The 23,046-nt window shown below is 50.4% G+C and overlaps 1 protein-coding gene across 1 annotated transcript in view; it reads left to right on the top strand.

The window, feature by feature from the left end:
* Positions 1-23,046, top strand: part of LOC137544753 (myosin-IIIb-like) — a 418,671-nt gene that overhangs the window by 41,223 nt on the left and 354,402 nt on the right. Inside the window, exons 3-7 of the mRNA XM_068265847.1 lie at positions 5,760-5,890; positions 7,939-8,041; positions 14,980-15,082; positions 19,533-19,689; positions 19,843-19,939. Coding sequence (XP_068121948.1) covers positions 5,760-5,890; positions 7,939-8,041; positions 14,980-15,082; positions 19,533-19,689; positions 19,843-19,939 — 591 coding nt within the window. The remainder of the gene's footprint in view (positions 1-5,759; positions 5,891-7,938; positions 8,042-14,979; positions 15,083-19,532; positions 19,690-19,842; positions 19,940-23,046) is intronic.

Genomic DNA, 23,046 nt, shown 5'->3' with positions numbered 1-23,046 from the left:
GTACTACGTGTGTGTTTGTACAACGTATGTGCACAGCGTGTGTATGTGTACTAGGTGTGTGTGTGTGTGTGTGTGTGTGTGTGTGTGTGTGTACTGCATGTGTGTGTTTGTACAATGTATGTGTACCGCGTGTGTATGTGTGTGTGTTTGTACAATGTATGTGTACAGCGTGTATGTGTACTACATGTGTGTGTTTGTACAGTGTATGTGTACCGCGTGTGTATGTGTACTACATGTGTGTGTTTGTGCAGTGTATGTGTACAGCGTGTGTATGTGCACTACATGTGTGTGTTTGTACAATGTATGTGTGCAGCGTGTGTATGTGTACTACATGTGTGTGTTTGTACAATGTATGTGTACCCCGTGTGTATGTGTACTACATGTGTGTGTTTGTACAATGTATGTGTACAGCGTGTGTATGTGCACTACATGTGTGTGTTTGTACAACGTATGTGTACAGCATGTGTATGTGTACTACATGTGTGTGTTTGTACAATGTATGTGTACCGCGTGTGTATGTGCACTACATGTGTGTGTTTCTACAATGTATGTGTACAGCATGTGTATGTGTACTACATGTGTGTGTTTGTACAATGTATGTGTACCGCGTGTGTATGTGCACTACATGTGTGTGTTTCTACAATGTATGTGTACAGCATGTGTATATGTACTACATATGTGTGTGTATACAACGTATGTGTACAGTGTGTGTATGTGTACTGCATGTGTGTGTTTGTACAGTGTATGTGTACCGCGTGTGTATGTGTACTACATGTGTGTGTTTGTGCAGTGTATGTGTACCCCGTGTGTATGTGTACTACTTGTGGGTGTTTGTGCAATGTATGTGTACAGCGTGTGTATGTGTACTACATGTGTGTGTTTGTACAATGTATGTGTACAGCGTGTGTATGTGCGCTACATGTGTGTTTGTACAATGTATGTGTACAGCGTGTGTATATGTACTACGTGTGTGTGTGTACAATGTATGTGTACAGCGTGTGTATATGTACTACTTGTGTGTCTTTGTACAATGTATGTATACAGCGTGTGTATATGTACTACTTGTGTGTGTGTACAATGTATGTGTACAGCGTGTGTATATGTACTACTTGTGTGTGTTTGTACAATGTATGTGTACAGCGTGTGTATGTGCACTACATGTGTGTGTTTGTACAATGTATGTGTACAGCGTGTGTATGTGTACTACATGTCTCCCCTGGGATATTACTGGTGCTTGCTCCTCGTCCTGGATATTGCCAGTGCTTGCTCCTCCTTCCCCGGAGCATTACTGGTGCTTGCTCCTCCTCCTGCTGGGTATTGCCAGTGCTTGCTTCCCCTCCCCTGGGACATTACTGGTGCTTGCTCCTCCTCCTAGATATTGCCAGTGCTTGCTCCTCCTTCCCCGGAGCATTACTGGTGCTTGCTCCTCCTCCTGCTGGGTATTGCCAGTGCTTGCTTCCCCTCCCCTGGGACATTACTGGTGCTTGCTCCTCCTCCTAGATATTGCCAGTGCTTGCTCCTCCTTCCCCGGGGCATTACTGGTGCTTGCTCCTCCTCCTGCTGGATATTGCCAGTGCTTGCTTCCCCTCCCCTGGGACATTACTGGTGCTTGCTCCTCCTCCTAGATATTGCCAGTGCTTGCGCCTCCTCCCCAGGACATTACTGGTGCTTGCTCCTCCTCCTGGATATTGCCAGTGCTTGTGCCTTCTCCCCAGGACATTACTGGTGCTTGCTCCTCCTCCTGGATATTGCCAGTGCTTGCTCCCCCTCCTGAATATTGCCATTGCTAGCTTCCCCCTCCCCCGGGACATTACTGGTGCTTGCTCCCGCTCCTGGCTATTGCTAGTGCTTGCTGCCATTCCCCAGGACATTACTGGTGCTTGCTCCTCCTCCTGGATATTGCCAGTGCTTGCTCCTCCTTCCCCGGGGCATTACTGGTGCTTGCTCCTCCTCCTGCTGGATATTGCCAGTGCTTGCTTCCCCTCCCCTGGGACATTACTGGTGCTTGCTCCTCCTCCTAGATATTGCCAGTGCTTGCGCCTCCTCCCCAGGACATTACTGGTGCTTGCTCCTCCTCCTGGATATTGCCAGTGCTTGTGCCTTCTCCCCAGGACATTACTGGTGCTTGCTCCTCCTCCTGGATATTGCCAGTGCTTGCTCCCCCTCCTGAATATTGCCATTGCTAGCTTCCCCCTCCCCCGGGACATTACTGGTGCTTGCTCCCGCTCCTGGCTATTGCTAGTGCTTGCTGCCATTCCCCAGGACATTACTGGTGCTTGCTCCTCCTCCTGGATATTGCCAGTGCTTGCTCCTCCTTCCCCGGGGCATTACTGGTGCTTGCTCCTCCTCCTGCTGGATATTGCCAGTGCTTGCTTCCCCTCCCCTGGGACATTACTGGTGCTTGCTCCTCCTCCTAGATATTGCCAGTGCTTGCTCCTCCTTCCCCGGGGCATTACTGGTGCTTGCTCCTCCTCCTGGATATTGCCAGTGCTTGTGCCTCCTCCCCAGGACATTACTGGTGCTTGCTCCTCCTCCTGGATATTGCCAGTGCTTGATCCCCCTCCTGAATATTGCCATTGCTTGCTTCCCCCTCCCCCGGGACATTACTGGTGCTTGCTCCCGCTCCTGGCTATTGCTAGTGCTTGCTGCCATTCCCCAGGACATTACTGGTGCTTGCTCCTCCTCCTGGCTATTGCCTGTGCTTGCTTTCCCTCCCCAGGACGCTAATGGTGCTTGCTCCTCCTCAAGGATATTCCCAGTGCTTGCTTCCCCTCCCCCGGGACATTACTGGTGCTTGCTCCCCCTCTGCTGGGACATTACTGTTACTTGCTCCTCCTCCTGGATATATCCAGTGCTTGCTCCTCCTCCCCGGGACATTACTGGTGCTTGCTCCTCCTCCTCCGGGATATTGCCAGTGCTTGCTCTCTCTCCCCGGGACATTACTGGTGCTAGCTCCTCCTCCTGGCTATTGCCTGTGCTTGCTCCCCCTCCCCTGGACATTACTGGTACTTGCTCCTCCTCCTGGATATTGCCAGTGCTTGCTCCTCCTACCCGGGACATTACTGGTGCTTGCTCCTCCTCCTGGATATTGCCAGTGCTTGCTCCTCCTACCCGGGACATTACTGGTGCTTGCTCCTCCTCCTGGATATTTCCAGTGCTTGCTCTCTCTCCCCGGGACATTACTGGTGCTAGCTCCTCCTCCGGGATATTGCCAGTGCTTGCTCCTCCTACCCGGGACATTACTGGTGCTTGCTCCTCCTTCTTGATATTGCCAGTGCTTGCTCCCCCTCCCCTGGGAGTCTGGGACATTACTGGTGCTTGCTCCCCCTCCTGGCTATTGCCTGTGCTTGCTCCCCCTCCCCTGGCACATTACTGGTGCTTGCTCCTCCTCCTGGATATTGCCAGTGCTTGCTCCTCCTACCCGGGACATTACTGGTGCTTGCTCCTCCTCCTGGATATTGCCAGTGCTTGCTCCTTCTCCCCTGGGACATTACTGGTGCTTGCTCCTCCTCCTGGATATTGCCTGTACTTGCTCCCCATCCCCTGGCGCATTACTGGTGCTTGCTCCTCCTCCTGGATATTGCCAGTGCTTGCGCCTCCTTCCCGGGACATTACTGGTGCTTTATCCCCCTCCCCCGGACATTACTGGTGCTTGCTCCTCCTCCTGGATATTGCCAGTGCTTGCGCCCCCTCCCCCGGGGCATTACTGGTGCTTGCTCCTCCTCCTGGATTTTGCCAGTTCTTGGTCCCCCTCGCCCGGGACATTACTGGTGCTTGCGCCCCCTCCCCTGGGACATTACTGGTGCTTGCTCCTCCTCCTGGCTATTGCCAGTGCTTGCGCCCCCTTCCCCGGGACATTACTGGTGCTTGCTCCTCCTCCTGGCTATTGCCAGTGCTTGCGTCCCCTTCCCCGGGACGTTACTGGTGCTTGCTCCTCCTCCTGGCTATTGCCAGTGCTTGCGCCCCCTTCCCCGGGACATTACTGGTGCTTGCTCCCCCTCCTGGATATTGCCAGTGCTTGCGCCCCTTTCCCCGGGGCATTACTGGTGCTTGCTCCTCCTCCTGGATTTTGCCAGTTCTTGGTCCCCCTCGCCCGGGACATTACTGGTGCTTGCGCCCCCTCCCCTGGGACATTACTGGTGCTTGCTCCTCCTCCTGGCTATTGCCAGTGCTTGCGCCCCCTCCCCAGGACATTACTGGTGCTTGTGCCCCCTCCCCTGGGACATTACTGGTGCTTGCTCCTCCTCCTGGATATTGCCAGTGCTTGCTCCTCCTCCCCGGGACATTACTGGTGCTTGCTCCTCCTCCTGGATATTGCCAGTGCTTGCTTCCCCTCCCCTGGACATTACTGGTGCTTGCTCCTCCTCCTGGCTATTGCCAGTGCTTGCGCCCCTTTCCCCGGGACATTACTGGTGCTTGCTCCTCCTCCTGGCTATTGCCAGTGCTTGCGCCCCTTTCCCCGGGACATTACTGGTGCTTGCTCCTCCTCCTGGCTATTGCCAGTGCTTGCGCCCCTTTCCCCGGGACATTACTGGTGCTTGCTCCTCCTCCTGGCTATTGCCAGTGCTTGCGCCCCTTTCCCCGGGACATTACTGGTGCTTGCTCCTCCTCCTGGCTATTGCCAGTGCTTGTGCCCCCTTCCCCGGGACGTTACTGGTGCTTGCTCCTCCTCCTGGCTATTGCCAGTGCTTGCGCCCCTTTCCCCGGGACATTACTGGTGCTTGCTCCTCCTCCTGGCTATTGCCAGTGCTTGCGCCCCTTTCCCCGGGACATTACTGGTGCTTGCTCCTCCTCCTGGCTATTGCCAGTGCTTGCGCCCCCTCCCCAGGACATTACTGGTGCTTGCTCCTCCTCCTGGCTATTGCCAGTTCTTGGTCCCCCTCGCCCGGGACATTACTGGTGCTTGCTCCTCCTCCTGGCTATTGCCAGTGCTTGCTCCTCCTTCCCCGGGACATTACTGGTGCTTGCTCCTCCTCCTGGCTATTGCCACTGCTTGCGCCCCTTTCCCCGGGACATTACTGGTGCTTGCTCCCCCTCCTGGATATTGCCAGTGCTTGCGCCCCTTTCCCCAGGACATTACTGGTGCTTGCTCCTCCTCCTGGCTATTGCCAGTTCTTGGTCCCCCTCGCCCGGGACATTACTGGTGCTTGCTCCTCCTCCTGGACATTGCCAGTGCTTGCGCCCCCTTCCCCGGGGCATTACTGGTGCTTGCTCCTCCTCCTGGATTTTGCCAGTGCTTGGTCCCAACCCCCCCCCCCCCCCCCGGGACATTAATAGTGCTCCCCCTCTCCCCTGCTGATAGGGGGGTCTTTTCAGGCTCTCCAGAGTTTTGTAGATACTTTCTAATGGGGAAGGGGGGGGGGGGGTACACAAAGGGTTACAGTGTCCTTGTCGTCCTCATCGTTGTCAACATCTTCTTCATTCAGGAACCCCTGAGGAAGGGCTACGCCCGAAACATGTTGTGTGTCTCTGTATGCTGACAGTACAGATGTTTGCAGAGCCATTTGTGTGCCGTCTCCATTTTATTTTAGATGATTTAGGAACCTCTTGCACAGCACTTTCCTCTTCCTTAAAACAGCAACAACTTTATGTATTCTTAAAAGGGCAATATGCACAGCGCTTAAATCAAATAGACAACAATGCACACACATCTCCTTCACTAATTAGAACAAAGTAACTGAGGAGAAATGGGAACCTTCACAGAAATGTTGTCATGTTTATAAGCTCCTCCTGAGTACATGTTGCCTTTCCCTCCACAGGTCTCTGACTCATACAGCTCTCAGCCAATCCGCTCTCTTCCTCCACATGTGTTTGCAGTGGCGGACCGCGCATACAGAGAGCTGCAAGCAAAATCGCCAGCTGCCTGCAGGAACCAGACTATTGTAATAAGGTGATTGTCTGCTTATAACTCCGGAATAAGGCCACCATAGAAGAAGGTGCACCCTAGTAGAGATGGCTCGAACAGTTCGCCCGCAAACGGTTCCAGGCGAACTTTGGGTGGTTCGAGTTCCCCGGCGAATGCAAACTTTTGCAGAAGTTCGGTTCGCCCCCATAATGCTCCATTAGGGTCAACTTTGACCCTCTACATCACAGTCAGCAGGCACATTGTCGCCAATCAGGCTACACTCACTCTTGGAGCCACTCCCCCCTTATAAAAGGCAAGGTTCTCCGGCCGTTTCTCACTCGTCTGCCTACAGTAATTAGTCAAGGGACAGCTGCTGACCGACTCTGCTAAGGAAAGCTAAGTTAGGCTCTTGTAGGCTTCTTAGCTTGCTCCTGGCTGATTGGTATTCCTTAAATAGCACCCCACAACAGCTCCCTCCTCCCTTCTCCCCCCCTCTTCCGGAGGAGGATCTTGTCTTCCAGGGATTTGTAGGATGTCAAAAGCACGCTCACATACATTGGCCTGGAGTCGAATCCAGGTCAACTGCTTAGAGGGCAGCTATGCTCACCACTATACTACCAACACTACAAGCTGAAGCCAGCCTAGCTGGCCTGGGAAGGATGAAAAGCTAGGTGGCCATGCAACCATTCCTGCTAACCTAAAGCTTACTTGTAGCTTACAACACATTGGCTTAAGACTTTACCAAATCCAATGCTCCAATATGGGGAAGCTTCTCTGTTTGCTATTTTTTTTTTGTTTGTTTTTTTAAGTGTGGTGTCACAGTTCACTCATCTCTTCAACTACAAGAAAGGCCCAGGAGTAGTCTTAGCTACTGTAATATCTATGTTACGGCAGGGCCCTTATTACACTTTCTCTTACAGAGCTATGGAAACCGTTTTTGCCCATGCGATAAAGCGAGGTGCAAAAATGAAATCATACCTAGCAGAGGATGGTTTCGATCCATCAACCTCTGGGTTATGGGCCCAGCACACTTCCGCTGCACCACTCTGCTTCCATTTGTATCCAACCTTCAAGTTTAAGAAGGGTACATTAGTTGAAATAGTTACACTACAATCTATGTTACAGCAAGACCCTAATGACACTTTCTCTTAAGAGGCTATGGCCGCCGATTGGCCCATGTGGTAAAGCAAGGTGTAAAAAATAAACTTGAAGATTGTATACAAATGTAAGCAGACTGCAGAGTGGTGCAGCTGAAGTGTGCTGGGCCCATAACCCAGAGGTTGATGCATCGAAACCGTCCTCTGCTAGGTATGATTTCATTTTTGCACCTCGCTTTATCTTTAAATTTATGATTTGGTAACGTCTTAAGCCAATGTGTTGTAAGACACAAGTAAGCTTTAGGTTAGCAGGAATGGTTGCATGCCCACCTAGCTTTTCATCCTTCCCAGGCCAGCTAGGTTAGCTTCAGCCTGTAGTGTTGGTGGTATAGTGGTGAGAATAGCTGCCCTCCAAGCAGTTGACCTGGGTTTGATTCCTGGCCAGTGTATGTGAGCGTGCTTTTGACATCCTACAAACCCCTGGAAGACAAGCTCCTCCTCCGGGGGAGGAGGGAGAAAGAATTGCACTTCCTGATAGATGTATACACATGCAAGATGTTGTAAAGCAGTTTAGGCCTGCAATTCAACATTCAATGTGATTTCTGCCCTTAAAACACTGCTTTGCGTCAAATCCAGATTTTTCCCCGGGACTTTTGCCGTCTATCCCACTCCGCCATGCCCCCCTCCAAGTGTTAGACCCTTGAAACATCTTTTCCATCACTTTTGTGGCCAGCATAAATGTTTCTAGTTTTCAAAGTTCGCCTCCCCATTGAAGTCTATTGCGGTTCGCGAACGTTCGCAAGTTTGCGGAGGTTCGCGAACAAAAAATCGGTACACCCTAACTGCAGATACAGGAAAGGAAGGGGGTTTGGGGAGACAATGCCGTGGGTGTCTAGAAGAAGATTTGTTTGGTAGCTGGGAAAGTCTTGGGATGGCTGGAAATGAAAAGCTTGTTTGTGAAGAAGTCTCGCCTGATGCCTCTTCCTCTTTCCTTAGTGGAGACAGTGGAGCTGGGAAAACAGAGAGTACCAAGCTTCTCCTCCGACACCTGGTGAGATGCAGCCGTGGAAACAGCCAACTTTGCCAGCAAATCCTCCAGGTACCCATTTAGTTGGCCAACAGAGTTTTGGTAGTGAAGAGACTAGCAGAGAGAGGAAGATGTGTGGGGACAGTACAGGATGGATGGAGAGAGACCATTAAAGGAAACTTCTTGGAGCAGACTTACTTCCTCCTTCCAAAAGACACACATACATCCCCATAAAATCATTCAACAGCAACTGCGTGCAGTCTTTGTGGTACACAGTCTCTGTGGTACACAGTCTTTGTGGCACAATTGGTTAGCATGTTTGGCTGTTAACCGAAAGGTTGGTGGTTCAAGCCCACCCAGGCATGGCCTTGCCTTTTGTGTTCAATAGTTGTCCGAAGAGAACCCCAGATAGCCATGTAGATTCATCTCTCTCTCTCTCTCTCTCTCTGGTAGGGATGGTCACCGCTTTCCGCGGAATTGTATTTTCCACAATTTTAGGCGGAAATTGCTTTCTCAATCCGGCGGAATTCCTAAATTGCCTGTGAAATTCTGCCGGTATCCGTTGATGGTTTTAAGCTGAAAATTCAGTTCAATGGCATCAAGTCCTAGAGAGAGAGAGAGAGAGAGAGCTCATTTTTCTCTTGGATATATCACAATGGTACATGCTAGGCTGGCTTCAGCATGTAGCATTGTAGTGTGTTGTGTTGGTGGTATAATGGTTAGGATAGCAGCCTACCAAGCGGTAGGCCTGGGTTTGATTCCTGGCCAATGTATGTAAGCTGGCTTTTGACATCCTACAAATCCCTAAGCAAGCTAATTTTTCTCTTGGATATATCACAATGGTACATGCTAGGCTGGCTTCAGCATGTAGTGTTGGTGGTGGTATAATGGTTAGGATAGCAGCCTACCAAGCACTAGACCTGGGTTCGATTCCTGGCCAATGTATGTTAGTTGGCTTTTGACATTCTACAAATCCCTAAGCAAGCTAATTTTTCTCTTGGATATATCACAATGGTACATGCTAGGCTGGCTTCAGCATGTAGTGTTGGTGGTGGTGTATCGGTGAGGAGAGCTGCCTTCCAAGCACTAGACCTGGGTTCGATTCCTGGCCAATGTATGTGAGCTGGCTTTTGACATCCTACAATTCCCTGGAAGACAAGATCCTCCTCCTCCTCCGGAGGGGGAGGAGGAAGGAAGGATGGAATATGTAAGTCTGTCGAGCAGAAATTCTTTTTTTTTTTTTTAGGTAGAAATCCGTTTGGTGGCAAAAAAAATGTGCATTCCTCGGAATACCACATTTTTCTGCCATAGCGCTATAGCAATTCCGTTCCATCGCAACGGAACCGGAATCACCAAATTCCGTCCGGAATCGCGGAAATCTTCCGCGGAATTTAGCGACCATCCCTAGATTAGACTGCCAGAAAGGAAAAGGCGGAGATTGAGGTCTGAAGGACCAAGGATGTGGTAATGTAGAAGCAGCTGGAGATAAATCAAATCCAGGAGTTGAAGATTGGAATAGCTAGTGCTGAATAGTGTTGGGCGAACATCTAGATGTTCGGGTTCGGGCCGAACAGGCCGAACATGGCCGCGATGTTCGGGTGTTCGACCCGAACTCCGAACATAATGGAAGTCAATGGGGACCCGAACTTTTGTGCTTTGTAAAGCCTCCTTACATGCTACATACCCCAAATTTACAGGGTATGTGCACCTTGGGAGTGGGTACAAGAGGAGAAAAAAATTAGCAAAAAGAGCTTATAGTTTTTGAAAAAATCGATTTTAAAGTTTCAAAGGGAAAACTGTCTTTTAAATGCGGGAAATGTCTGTTTTCTTTGCACAGGTAACATGCTTTTTGTCGGCATGCAGTCATAAATGTAATACATATAAGAGGTTCCAGGAAAAGGGACCGGTAACGCTAACCCAGCAGCAGCACACGTGATGGAACAAGAGGAGGGTGGCGCAGGAGGAGAAGGCCACGCTTTGAGACACAACAACCCAGGCCTTGCATGAGGACAAGAAGCGTGCGGATAGCAATTTGCATTTTGTCGCCATGCAGTCATAAATGTAATACAGATGAGAGGTTCAATAAACAGGGACCGGAAACGCTAACCCATCACAGATGTTCATTGTTCATGTTACTTGGTTGGGGTCCGGGAGTGTTGCGTAGTCGTTTCCAATCCAGGATTGATTCATTTTAATTTGAGTCAGACGGTCTGCATTTTCTGTGGAGAGGCGGATACGCTGCCGATCTGTGACGATGCCTCCGGCAGCACTGAAACAGCGTTCCGACATAACGCTGGCTGCCGAGCAAGCCAGCACCTCTATTGCGTACATTGCCAGTTTGTGCCAGGTGTCTAGCTTCGATACCCAATAGTTGAAGGGTGCAGATGGATTGTTCAACACAGCTACGCCATCTGACATGTAGTCCTTGACCATCTTCTCCAGGCGATCGGTGTTGGAGGTGGATCTGCACGCTTGCTGTTCTGTGTGCTGCTGCATGGGTGTCAGAAAATTTTCCCACTCCAAGGACACTGCCGATACCATTCCCTTTTGGGCACTAGCTGCGGCTTGTGTTGTTTGCTGCCCTCCTGGTCGTCCTGGGTTTGCGGAAGTCAGTCTGTCGGCGTACAACTGGCTAGAGGAGGGGGAGGATGTCAATCTCCTCTCTAAAGTCTCTACAAGGGCCTGCTGGTATTCTTCCATTTTGACCTGTCTGGCTCTTTCTTCAAGCAGTTTTGGAACATTGTGTTTGTACCGTGGATCCAGAAGGGTATAAACCCAGTAATTGGTGTTGTCCAGAATGCGCACAATGCGTGGGTCGCGTTCAATGCAGTCCTAGGCCGAAGAGGTCATAGCCTAGGGTCACAAAACCTGTTTATTGGGCAATTTCAATGGTGGCGAGTCTGACGTACATAAATCGCAGCAATGGCCGTTAGCAACGTCTGAATCTCACGAAATGTCTCATGCAGGTAGAAGACATATTGTTAGACTTGGGCTCCAAAGATGGGTTCCCTACATCTCTGCAAACCAGAGTTACAGGGCTCCAAATTTGGTAAAATCCCACATAGGCTTTCATTGGGCCTCCTATTTACAGTTCCAAAATCTCACATCTTTTCAAAGGGCAATTACTCAGCAGTGGCAAATTTTCTAGCATTGTAGGGACCCTTAGGGGGAACATGACTGGTGAGTTTCGGGCCCCTAGGCCAAAGAGGTCATAGCCTAGGGTCACAAAAACCTGTTTATTGGGGCTATTTCAATGGTAGTGATGGTGACGTACATAAATCGCAGCAATGGCCGTTAGCAAAGTCTGAATCTCACGAAATGTCTCATGCAGGTAGAAGACATATTGTTAGACTTGGATTCCAAAGATGGGGTCCCTACATCTCTGCAAACCAGAGTTACAGGGGTCCAAAATTGGTAAAATCCCCCATAGGATTTCATTGGCTCCCTATTTCACTTTCCAAAATCTCACATCTTTTCAAAGGGCAATGGCTCAGCAGTACCAAATTTTCTAGCATTGTAGGGACCCTTAGGGGGAACATGACTGGTGAGTTTCGGGCCCCTAGGCCGAAGAGGTCATAGCCTAGGGTCACAAAAACCTGTTTATTGGGGCTATTTCAATGGTAGTGATGGTGACGTACATAAATCGCAGCAATGGCCGTTAGCAAAGTCTGAATCTCACGAAATGTCTCATGCAGGTAGAAGACATATTGTTAGACTTGGATTCCAAAGATGGGGTCCCTACATCTCTGCAAACCAGAGTTACAGGGGTCCAAAATTGGTAAAATCCCCCATAGGCTTTCATTGGGCCTCCTATTTACCGTTCCAAAATCTCACACCATTTCAAAGGGCAATGGCTCAGCAGTGGCAAAACTCACCAGTCATGATCCCCCTAAGGGTCCCTACAATGCTAGAAAATTTGGTACTGCTGAGCCATTGCCCTTTGAAAAGATGTGAGATTTTGGAAAGTGAAATAGGGAGCCAATGAAATCCTATGGGGGATTTTACCAATTTTGGACCCCTGTAACTCTGGTTTGCAGAGATGTAGGGACCCCATCTTTGGAATCCAAGTCTAACAATATGTCTTCTACCTGCATGAGACATTTCGTGAGATTCAGACTTTGCTAACGGCCATTGCTGCGATTTATGTACGTCACCATCACTACCATTGAAATAGCCCCAATAAACAGGTTTTTGTGACCCTAGGCTATGACCTCTTCGGCCTAGGGGCCCGAAACTCACCAGTCATGTTCCCCCTAAGGGTCCCTACAATGCTAGAAAATTTGGTACTGCTGAGCCATTGCCCTTTGAAAAGATGTGAGATTTTGGAACTGTAAATAGGAGGCCCAATGAAAGCCTATGGGGGATTTTACCAAATTTGGAGCCCTGTAACTCTGGTTTGCAGAGATGTAGGGAACCCATCTTTGGAGCCCAAGTCTAACAATATGTCTTCTACCTGCATGAGACATTTCGTGAGATTCAGACGTTGCTAACGGCCATTGCTGCGATTTATGTACGTCAGACTCGCCACCATTGAAATTGCCCAATAAACAGGTTTTGTGACCCTAGGCTATGACCTCTTCGGCCTAGGACTGCATTGAACGCGACCCACGCATTGTGCGCATTCTGGACAACACCAATTACTGGGTTTATACCCTTCTGGATCCACGGTACAAACACAATGTTCCAAAACTGCTTGAAGAAAGAGCCAGACAGGTCAAAATGGAAGAATACCAGCAGGCCCTTGTGGAGACTTTAGAGAGGAGATTGACATCCTCCCCCTCCTCTAGCCAGTTGTACGCCGACAGACTGACTTCCGCAAACCCAGGACGACCAGGAGGGCAGCAAACAACACAAGCCGCAGCTAGTGCCCAAAAGGGAATGGTATCGGCAGTGTCCTTGGAGTGGGAAAATTTTCTGACACCCATGCAGCAGCACACAGAACAGCAAGCGTGCAGATCCACCTCCAACACCGATCGCCTGGAGAAGATGGTCAAGGACTACATGTCAGATGGCGTAGCTGTGTTGAACAATCCATCTGCACCCTTCAACTATTGGGTATCGAAGCTAGACACCTGGCACAAACTGGCAATGTACGCAATAGAGGTGCTGGCTTGCCCGGCAGCCAGCGTTATGTCGGAACGCTGTTTCAGTGCTGCCGGAGGCATCGTCACAGATCGGCAGCGTATCCGCCTCTCCACAGAAAATGCAGACCGTCTGACTCAAATTAAAATGAATCAATCCTGGATTGGAAACGACTACGCAACACTCCCGGACCCCAACCAAGTAACATGAACAATGAACATCTGTGATGGGTTAGCGTTTCCGGTCCCTGTTTATTGAACCTCTCATCTGTATTACATTTATGACTGCATGGCGACAAAATGCAAATTGCTATCTGCACGCTTCTTGTCCTCATGCAAGGCCTGGGTTGTTGTGTCTCAAAGCGTGGCCTTCTCCTCCTGCGCCACCCTCCTCTTGTTCCATCACGTGTGCTGCTGCTGGGTTAGCGTTACCGGTCCCTTTTCCTGGAACCTCTTATATGTATTACATTTATGACTGCATGCCGACAAAAAGCATGTTACCTGTGCAAAGAAAACAGACATTTCCCGCATTTAAAAGACAGTTTTCCCTTTGAAACTTTAAAATCAATTTTCTCAAAAACTATAAGCTCTTTTTGCTAAATTTTTTTTTCCTCTTGTACCCACTCCCAAGGTGCACATACCCTGTAAATTTGGGGTATGTAGCATGTAAGGAGGCTTTACAAAGCACGAAAGTTCGGGTCCCCATTGACTTCCATTATGTTCGGAGTTTGGCCATGTTCGGTCCGAACCCGAACATCTAGATGTTCGCCCAACACTACACGTGACCCGTTCGGCCAATCACAGCGCTAGCCGAACGTTCGGGTAACGTTCGGCCATGCGCTCTTAGTTCGGCCATATGGCCGAACAGTTTGGCCGAACACCATAAGGTGTTCGGCCGAACCCGAACATCACCCGAACAGGGTGATGTTCTGCAGAACCCGAACAGTGGCGAACACTGTTCGCCCAACACTAGTGCTGAATGAAGGCTAAGCGTTCCATATTCAGATCACTTGGATGGAAGATCAGGAGGACAAGAATGGAATCCTGCTGAAAATAATCTGGACATGAGAAATGTCCGTCCAGGAGCTTCTTTTCTGGGTTGTCATGGACGGAACGGTGATGGATGGTCATTAGAATTTAGCTAAAAACAGGGAACACCAAGAGCCCCAATAGTGTAATACGTACTGGATAAGGTGGCAATAAATTGGTATTGCTAGATACTCACAAGTCAGGGTTACCATTAGGCAACCACTGTAAAGGCAGGTGGGGAGATTATCCTGACCCCACTCAGGATTAAGAAGTCGCTCTCTGTAGACAGGAAATAAGGGTAGCAACTCTCCACCAAGGGTGGACTCCAAATTGTATACAATGAACAGAGGCGCCAAAAGTATAAAATTAGTTTAAATGAGCTTAAAAACCGACTCAAATGTCAAACACATTTATTAGAAACTCCCCCAAAAAATTGCAACGCGTTTCGCAGGCTCAATTCCGCTTCATCAGGCAATACAGGGAGGAGTATCAAGCGATCTGCACAAGGATTCAAGTTAAGCACCTCTGTCTCTGTCACAAAGGTGCTTAATTTGAATCCTTGTGCAGATCACTTGATACTCCTCCTTATATTGCCTGATGAAGTGGGATTGAGCCTGCGAAACGCGTTGCTAATTTTTTGGGGAGTTTCTAATGTGTTTGACTGTCTGAATCGCAGTGGTTGTCGTGTCTGCTTGAGGGAGGGAAGACCACCACTTCCTCCTTCATTTTTGCCATTTGAGTTGGTTTTTATGCTCATTTAATCTAATTTTATACTTTTGGCGTCTCTGTTCATTGTACACAATTAGAATTTTTAGGGTTGGGATTATGTAAAAAGATTTGTATTTTATAATTCTGTTAATATAATTGTTTCCTATCACCAGTGAATTGAATTTTTTGCAGGTGAATCCTTTGCTGGAGGCATTTGGAAATGCTCAGACGGTAATGAACCAGAATAGCAGTCGGTTTGGAAAATACATTCAACTACGATTCAGTCATGGAGCTGGTAATCGTCTACTTCTGTTCTCTGTTTATTATGGACAATAGGGACAGTTAGCGGTGTGACTGGTGTTATGTACAGAGCTGTGTAATATATAATACTAGCTGATTGCCCGGCGTTGCCCGGGAATGTATTTGGCTGGTGTTGGCTCTGCCCACTTTTTGTAACCCTAACACACAATTACTCAATGTCCAAGTTTTGGAACTTTGGGGTCTTGGCATCAACAAATTGTATATTCCCATAGAAATTAAACAAATCTGATTGGCTGTTTGTGGCTCCGCCCCTCTCCGACATTTGAACCCCAGTCACCCAATGACCAACTATAGCAGGTTTGAGGCATCTGCTATTAACAGTGTAAAAACGGCAGCAATTTAAATATTCCCCTTGAAAATCAACAGGTGAATGTTGATTGGCTATTATAGGCTCCACACACTTTCCTGAATTTTAATCTCAGTCACCCAGTGACCATCTGGGCAAAGTTTGAGAACCCTGATAGTGTAGGAATGGCTGCAGTTTATATTTTTCCCAGTGAAATTTGTTTTTGGCTCCACCCACTTTTTGTAACCTGGACACACAGTCACTTAATGACCAAGTTTGTGAGCTTTGGGGTCCTTGGCATAAAAAATGTGTTTTCCCAGTGAGATGAAACAAATCTGATTGGCTGTTTGTGGCTCCACCCCCTTTTCTGAATTTGACCACCAGTGACCCAATGACCAACTGTACCAGGTTTGAGGCGTTTGCCATTAACAGTGGAAGAATGGCAGCAATTTTAATATTCCCCTTGAAAATCAACAGATGAATTCTGATTGACTTTTTTAGGCTACACCCACTTTTCTGAATATTAATCCCAGTCACCCAGTGACCAACTGTGCAAAGTTTGAGAACCCTGCCATTAACAGTGAAGAAGAGCTCGAAAACGGCTTGACCGATTTGAACGAAACTTGGTATCCCTCACTACCTGGGATGATATGTTCTGGGGTCTCGCGTCCCCCCTGCATAAGTGGGCGGAGCTACAAACAGCAAATCAAATTTCACCCATTCAAGTCAATGGGAAAAATGAAAAAGGCTGCCATTCTCACAGTAAACAAGCCAGAGTCCCCACACTTGGCACAGGTGGTCACTTGGTGACCGAGGTGACACATCCAGGAAAAGTGGGTGGAGAATAAAAGTGCCTATCGAATTTCAGGCTCTCAAATTCCAATGTGAAAATGTTAATTGCTGCCATTCTAATCGCAGGAGTCTCAAACTTTGCACAGTAGGTCACTGGGTGACTGGGATTAATATTCAGGAAAGTGGGTGGAGCCTTCAACAGCCAATCAAAATTCACCTATTGATTTTCAAGGGGAATATTTGAACCAACCACTCCACGGAAACAGCCCTCACCAAAGTGGCCAATGACCTTCTTACAGCCAAATCCAAAGGTCAGTTTTCCATACTCATCCTTCTTGACCTGTCATCAGCATTTGATACTGTCAACCACACCTTACTATTACATATACTTTCAAATGTCGGAATAAAGGGCCTTGCTCTCACATGGTTATCTTCCTACCTCTCTGGAAGGTCCTTCACAGTCTCCTACTCGGATCAGATCTCCTCTCCTCATGCTTTGTCTGTCGGGGTTCCTCAAGGCTCTGTCCTTGGTTCCCTCCTCTTCTACATCTACATGCATGGTCTTGGTGATTTAATCAACTCATTCGGGTTTCAATACCACCTCTATGCAGACGATACGCAACTGTACCTCTCTGACCCAGACCTTAACTCCCTCCTTAAACGTGTTCCTGACTGCTTGTCTGCTATATCCTCCTTCATGTCCTCTCGCTTCCTAAAACTTAATATGAGTAAAAAAGAACTAATAATTTTTCCACCGTCTCTGTCCACCTCCCTGCCTGAAGTTACAATAAATGTTAATAACACTCCCATAACTTCAGTACCCAAAGCTCGGTGCTTGGGGGTGATATTGGACTCGTCTCTCTCTTTTATTCCTCATCTTAACTCCATAACCAGCTCCTGCCATCTCCAACTCAAAAACATATCTCACATCCGTCCCTTTCTCGCCCAAGACACAACCAAAATGTTAATACATGCTCTCATAATTTCTCGTCTGGACTACTGCAACGTACTACTTTGTGGACTACCGTCTAACAAACTGGCCCCGCTCCAGTCGGTACTGAACTCAGCTGCTTGTCTCATTCATCTCTCTTCTCGATCTTCCTCTGCTGCTCCTCTCTGTCAAGCTCTTCACTGGCTGCCAATTAACCAGATGATCCAGTTCAAACTCCTAACCCTAATCTACAAAGCTCTCCACAATCTCTCTCCCCGGTACATATCCTCACTAATCTCCAGATACCAACCCAATCACAATCTCAGATCGGCACATGATCTTCTGTTGTCCTCCTCTAGAATCACCTCCTCATATTCACGCTTACAAGACTTTGCACGCGCTTCACCCCTCCTCTGGAATCCCCTCCCACAACACATCCGTCACTCGCCAACCTTTGTTACTTTTAAAAGCTCTCTAAAAACTCATTTGTTCCGACAAGCATATGCGCTACCTTAGGCCACTTCCCTTTGTCCTAAGACCAAATTGCACTCCTACTAGGTATCCTAAAACACTCTGCCTCTATATATTTGCTGCATACTACCCCTCCTCCTGTTTCCCCCCCCCCCATTCCTTTTAGATTGTAAGCCCGCAAGGGCAGGGCTCTCTCCCCCTTTTGTGTCTTGGTAACCATTATACATTTTATTTATCATGTTACTTTTATCACTGTCATTACCAATTGTATAATTTGTATTTTGTATCATTCTTTGTATTTTGTCACTAATTATGTATCTTGTATATTAGTGTACACCATTGTCTGTATTATGTACCCCATGTTTGTTTCTTACTTTGTACAGCGCCACGGAATATGTTGGCGCTTTATAAATCAATAATAATAATAATAACTGCTGCCATTCTTACACTGTTAATGGCAGAGGCTTCAAACTTGCTACAGTCGGTCATTGGGTGACTGGGGTCCAAATTCACTAAAGGGGAGGGGCCACAAACAGCCAATCAGATTGCCTTGGTGGATAAACTGCTTCCCTTCACACATTTTTGATGCCAGGAACCTGAAAGCTCACAAACCTGGTCACTGGGTGACTGTGTGTCAAGCTTTCAAAAAGTGGGCGGAGCCAAAAATAAATTTCAATAGGAAAATATAAACTGCAGCCCTTCTTACACTGTTAATGGCAGGGTTCCCAAACTTTGCCCAGATGGTCACTGGGTGACTGAGATTAATATTCAGGGAAGTGGGTGGAGCCTATAATAGCCAATCAAAATTCACCTGTTGATTTTCAAGGGGAATATTTAAATTGCTGCCATTCTTGCACTGTTATAGGCACAAGCCACAAACTTGGTACAGTCAGTCACTGGGGTTCAAATTCAGAAAAGGGGGCGGAGATACAAACAGCCAATCACATTTGTTTCATCTCAATGGGAAAATACAACTTATTGATGCCAAAGACCACAAAGCTCACAAACTTGGTCATTGAGTGTTTGTGTGTTAGGGTTAGAAATAGTGGGCGGAGCCAACATCAGCCAAATACATACCCGGGCAATGCCGGCCCATCAGTGGGTGGAGCCAACATCAGCCAAATACATTCCCGGGCAATGCCGGCCCATCAGTGGGTGGAGCCAACATCAGCCAAATACATACCTGGGCAACGCCGGGTCATCAGCTAGTATCACATAACTAGGCAGTTACCTGGCTTCTGTGCTGGCTGGCCTGGAGTTCTGCTGGGTGGGCTGTCCTGCTGCCAGGTTGTCTGACAGTCCCCCCATATCATTCCCTGACCTTCTAGGAGACCCCCTCCCATGCTTCCAGGGGCCTCCCACCGAGGCACCATAACTCCCAGCATGCCCCCATAAAGGCAGTACTGCACCCTGTATGGCACCACAACTCCCAGCATGCCCCCATAGAAGAACCACAACTCCCAGCATGCCCCCATAGAGGCAGTACTGCACCCTGTATGCCCACATTGAGGCACCACAGCTGACTCTGCCTGGATGACATCCGGGGCACCTCATAATAGATCCGGGGCACTGATCTTTGGGCCTAGTAACGCCCCTGCCACCAACACCTCAGTTCAGCCTCAGCCTGCTGGTGTTCATCCACTTCTGTATTTCCTCTATTTCCAGGCATTGGTGGATGCTGATGGGTCTTGTAGGCTTGAGGAACAGATACAGTTGTGTGTGGTCTGTGTAACGATGGTCTTCGAGGCCATAGCTCTGGACTGTTTTGCCCAGTGGCAGCTTGTGCACTGGAATGGAGTAATGGTGCTAGCACAGAACCCTGTGGGACTCCATAAGCAAGTGGCACTGGGAGAGATTAATGGGTACCCAGACACACTGGCTTGGATACGTTTAGTTTGTTCTGTGAAGTCCATGTCCCAAAAATAATCATTTTTGTATTTGCAGTAAAAGGAGCGAAGATCAATGAGTACCTGCTGGAGAAATCGCGAGTCTCTCACCAGGACCCCGGAGAGCGCAACTTCCACGTCTTCTACTCCATGCTGTATGGCTGTCCGGGGGAGGAGCGCGAGGTGTACGGCCTGCTGACACCCTCCATGTACAGGTAGAATAGGGGACCGTGACATGCTCCGTGTGTGTGTGGGGGGGGGGAGGGGGACAGTGACACCCTCCATGTAGAGGCATCGGGGGGGACAGTAACAAGTAGAAGGAGATGTACATGAATAAGCCCCTCCCACACAGTTTGTCTTCTCTGCAGGTACATTGCACATGGATGCTGCGAGGAGTCTCGGGATTGGGCGGAGGAGTACAAGACGCTGTGTAACGCAATGCGCATGGTGGGATTCCAGAGCCAGGTATGTCACTACTCCAATGTATACATCCATCCTATGTACATCCCCTCCTCCCCCACCGTGCAGGGGGGGGGGGATTTATAGTTGGGAGGTGGGGGGTTGTAGGGTCTGGTGACAACTCAACACGATCCTGTTTCCTCTGTGCCCACCCCCAGCCACTGGGGGTCCCTGCAATGCCTTCCCAGCAGAGGAGTGTACCCGGACACTGCAGGTCCTGCTGTCGCTCCACAGTGACCTCCCACACAGGACACCCTGATACAGCAGCTCCCAGCAGCTCTGTTTCCTCTGCCTCAGCTGCAATTCCTCCACCAGCCACTGGGAGTCCCCGCAATGCCTTCCCGGGGAGGAGTGTACCCAGACACTGCAGGTCCTGCTGTCACTCCACAGAGACCTCCCACACAGGACACCCTGCTACAGCAGCTCCCAGCAGCCCTGTTCCCTCCATGTACAGCTGCAATTCCACCCCCAGCCACTGGAGGTCCCCGCAATGCCTTCCCAGCAGAGGAGTGTACTCTGACACTGCAGGTCCTGCTGTCACTCCACAGTGACCTCCCACACAGGACACCCTGCTACAGCAGCTCCCAGCAGTCCTGTTCCCTCTGCCTCAGCTGCAATTTCTCCACCAGCCACTGGGGGTCCCCGCAATGCCTTCCCGGGGAGGAGTGTACCCGGACACTGCAGGTCCTGCTGTCACTCCACAGAGACCTCCCACACAGGACACCCTGCTACAGCAGCTCCCAACAGCCCTGTTCCCTCCATGTACAGCTGCAATTCCTCCACCAGCCACTGGGAGTCCCCGCAATGCCTTCCCGGGGAGGAGTGTACCCGGACACTGCAGGTCCTGCTGTCACTCCACAGAGACCTCCCACACAGGACATCCTGCTACAGCAGCTCCCAGCAGCCCTGTTCCCTCTGCCTCAGCTGCAATTCCTCCACCAGCCACTGGGAGTCCCCACAATGCCTTCCCGGGGAGGAATGTACCCAGACACTGCAGGTCCTGCTGTCACTCCACAGAGACCTCCCACACAGGACACCCTGCTACAGCAGCTCCCAGCAGCCCTGTCTCCACTGAACACAGCTGCAATCCCACCCCCAGCCACTGGAGGTCCCCACAATGCCTTCCCAGCAGAGGAGTGTACCCGGACACTGTAGGTCCTGCTGTCACTCCACAGAGACCTCCCACACAGGACACCCTGCTACAGCAGCTCCCAGCAGCCCTGTTCCCTCTGCCTCAGCTGCAATTCCTCCCCCAGCCACTGGGGGTCCCTGCAATGCCTTCCCAGCAGAGGAGTGTACCTGGACACTGCAGTTCCTGCTGTCACTCCACAGTGACCTCCCACACAGGACACCCTGCTACAGCAGCTCCCAGCAGTCCTGTCCCCTCTGCCTCAGCTGCAATTCCTCCACCAGCCACTGGAGGTCCCCACAATTTCTTCCCAGCAGAGGAGTGTACCTGGACACTGCAGGTCCTGCTGTCACTCCACAGTGACCTCCCACACAGGACATCCTGCTACAGAAGCTCCCAGCAGCCCTGTTCCCTCTGCCTCAGCTGCAATTCCTACCCCAGCCACTGGAGGTCCCCGCAATTCCTTCCCAGAGGAGGAGTGTACCCGGACACTGCAGGTCTTGCTGTCACTCCACAGAGACCTCCCACACAGGACACCCTGCTACAGCAGCTCCCAGCAGCCCTGTTCCCTCTGCCTCAGCTGCAATTCCTCCCCCAGCCACTGGAGGTCCCCGCAATGCCTTCCCAGCAGAGGAGTGTACCTGGACACTGCAGGTCCTGCTGTCGCTCCACAGAGACCTCCCACACAGGACACCCTGCTACAGCAGCTCCCAGCAGCCCTGTTCCCTCCATGTACAGATGCAATTCCATCCCCAGCCACTGGAGGTCCCCGCAATGCCTTCCCAGCAGAGGAGTGTACCTGGACACTGCAGGTCCTGCTGTCACTCCACAGTGACCTCCCACACAGGACACCGTGCTACAGCAGCTCCCAGCAGCCCTGTTCCCTCTGCCTCAGCTGCAATTCCTCCACCAGCCACTGGGAGTCCCCGCAATGCCTTCCCGGGGAGGAGTGTACCCGAACACTGCAGGTCCTGCTGTCACTCCACAGAGACCTCCCACACAGGACATCCTGCTACAGCAGCTCCCAGCAGCCCTGTTCCCTCTGCCTCAGCTGCAATTCCTCCACCAGCCACTGGGAGTCCCCGCAATGCCTTCCCGGGGAGGAGTGCACCCGGACACTGCAGGTCCTGCTGTCGCTCCACAGAGACCTCCCACACAGGACACCCTGCTACAGCAGCTCCCAGCAGCCCTGTTCCCTCCATGTACAGATGCAATTCCTCCCCCAGCCACTGGGAGTCCCCGCAATGCCTTCCCAGAGGAGGAGTGTACCCGGACACTGCAGGTCCTGCTGTCACTCCACAGTGACCTCCCACACAGGACATCCTGCTACAGCAGCTCCCAGCAGCCCTGTTCCCTCTGCCTCAGCTGCAATTCCTACCCCAGCCACTGGAGGTCCCCGCAATGCCTTCCCAGAGGAGGAGTGTACCCGGACACTGTAGGTCCTGCTGTCAGTCCACAGACACCTCCCACACTGGACACCCTGCCACAGCATTTCCCAGCAGCCCTGTTCCCTCTGCCTCAGCTGCAATTCCTCCCCCAGCCACTGGGGGTCCCCGCAATGCCTTCCCGGGGAGGAGTGTACCCGAACACTGCAGGTCCTGCTGTCACTCCACAGAGACCTCCCACACAGGACACCCTGCTACAGCAGCTCCCAGTAGCCCTGTTCCCTCCATGTACAGCTGCAATTCCTCCACCAGCCACTGGGAGTCCCCGCAATGCCTTCCCAGCAGAGGAGTGTACCCGGACACTGCAGGTCCTGCTGTCACTCCACAGTGACCTCCCACACAGGACATCCTGCTACAGCAGCTCCCAGCAGCCCTGTTCCCTCTGCCTCAGCTGCAATTCCTTCACCAGCCACTGGGAGTCCCCGCAATGCCTTCCCGGGGAGGAATGTACCCAGACACTGCAGGTCCTGCTGTCACTCCACAGAGACCTCCCACACAGGACACCCTGCTACAGCAGCTCCCAGCAGCCCTGTCTCCAC

The sequence above is a fragment of the Hyperolius riggenbachi genome, chromosome 1 (assembly GCF_040937935.1).
Source record: "Hyperolius riggenbachi isolate aHypRig1 chromosome 1, aHypRig1.pri, whole genome shotgun sequence".
Lineage (NCBI taxonomy): Eukaryota > Metazoa > Chordata > Amphibia > Anura > Hyperoliidae > Hyperolius > Hyperolius riggenbachi.
Note: the sequence above shows the minus strand (reverse complement) of the source record. Positions and strands in the feature narration are given on the sequence as shown.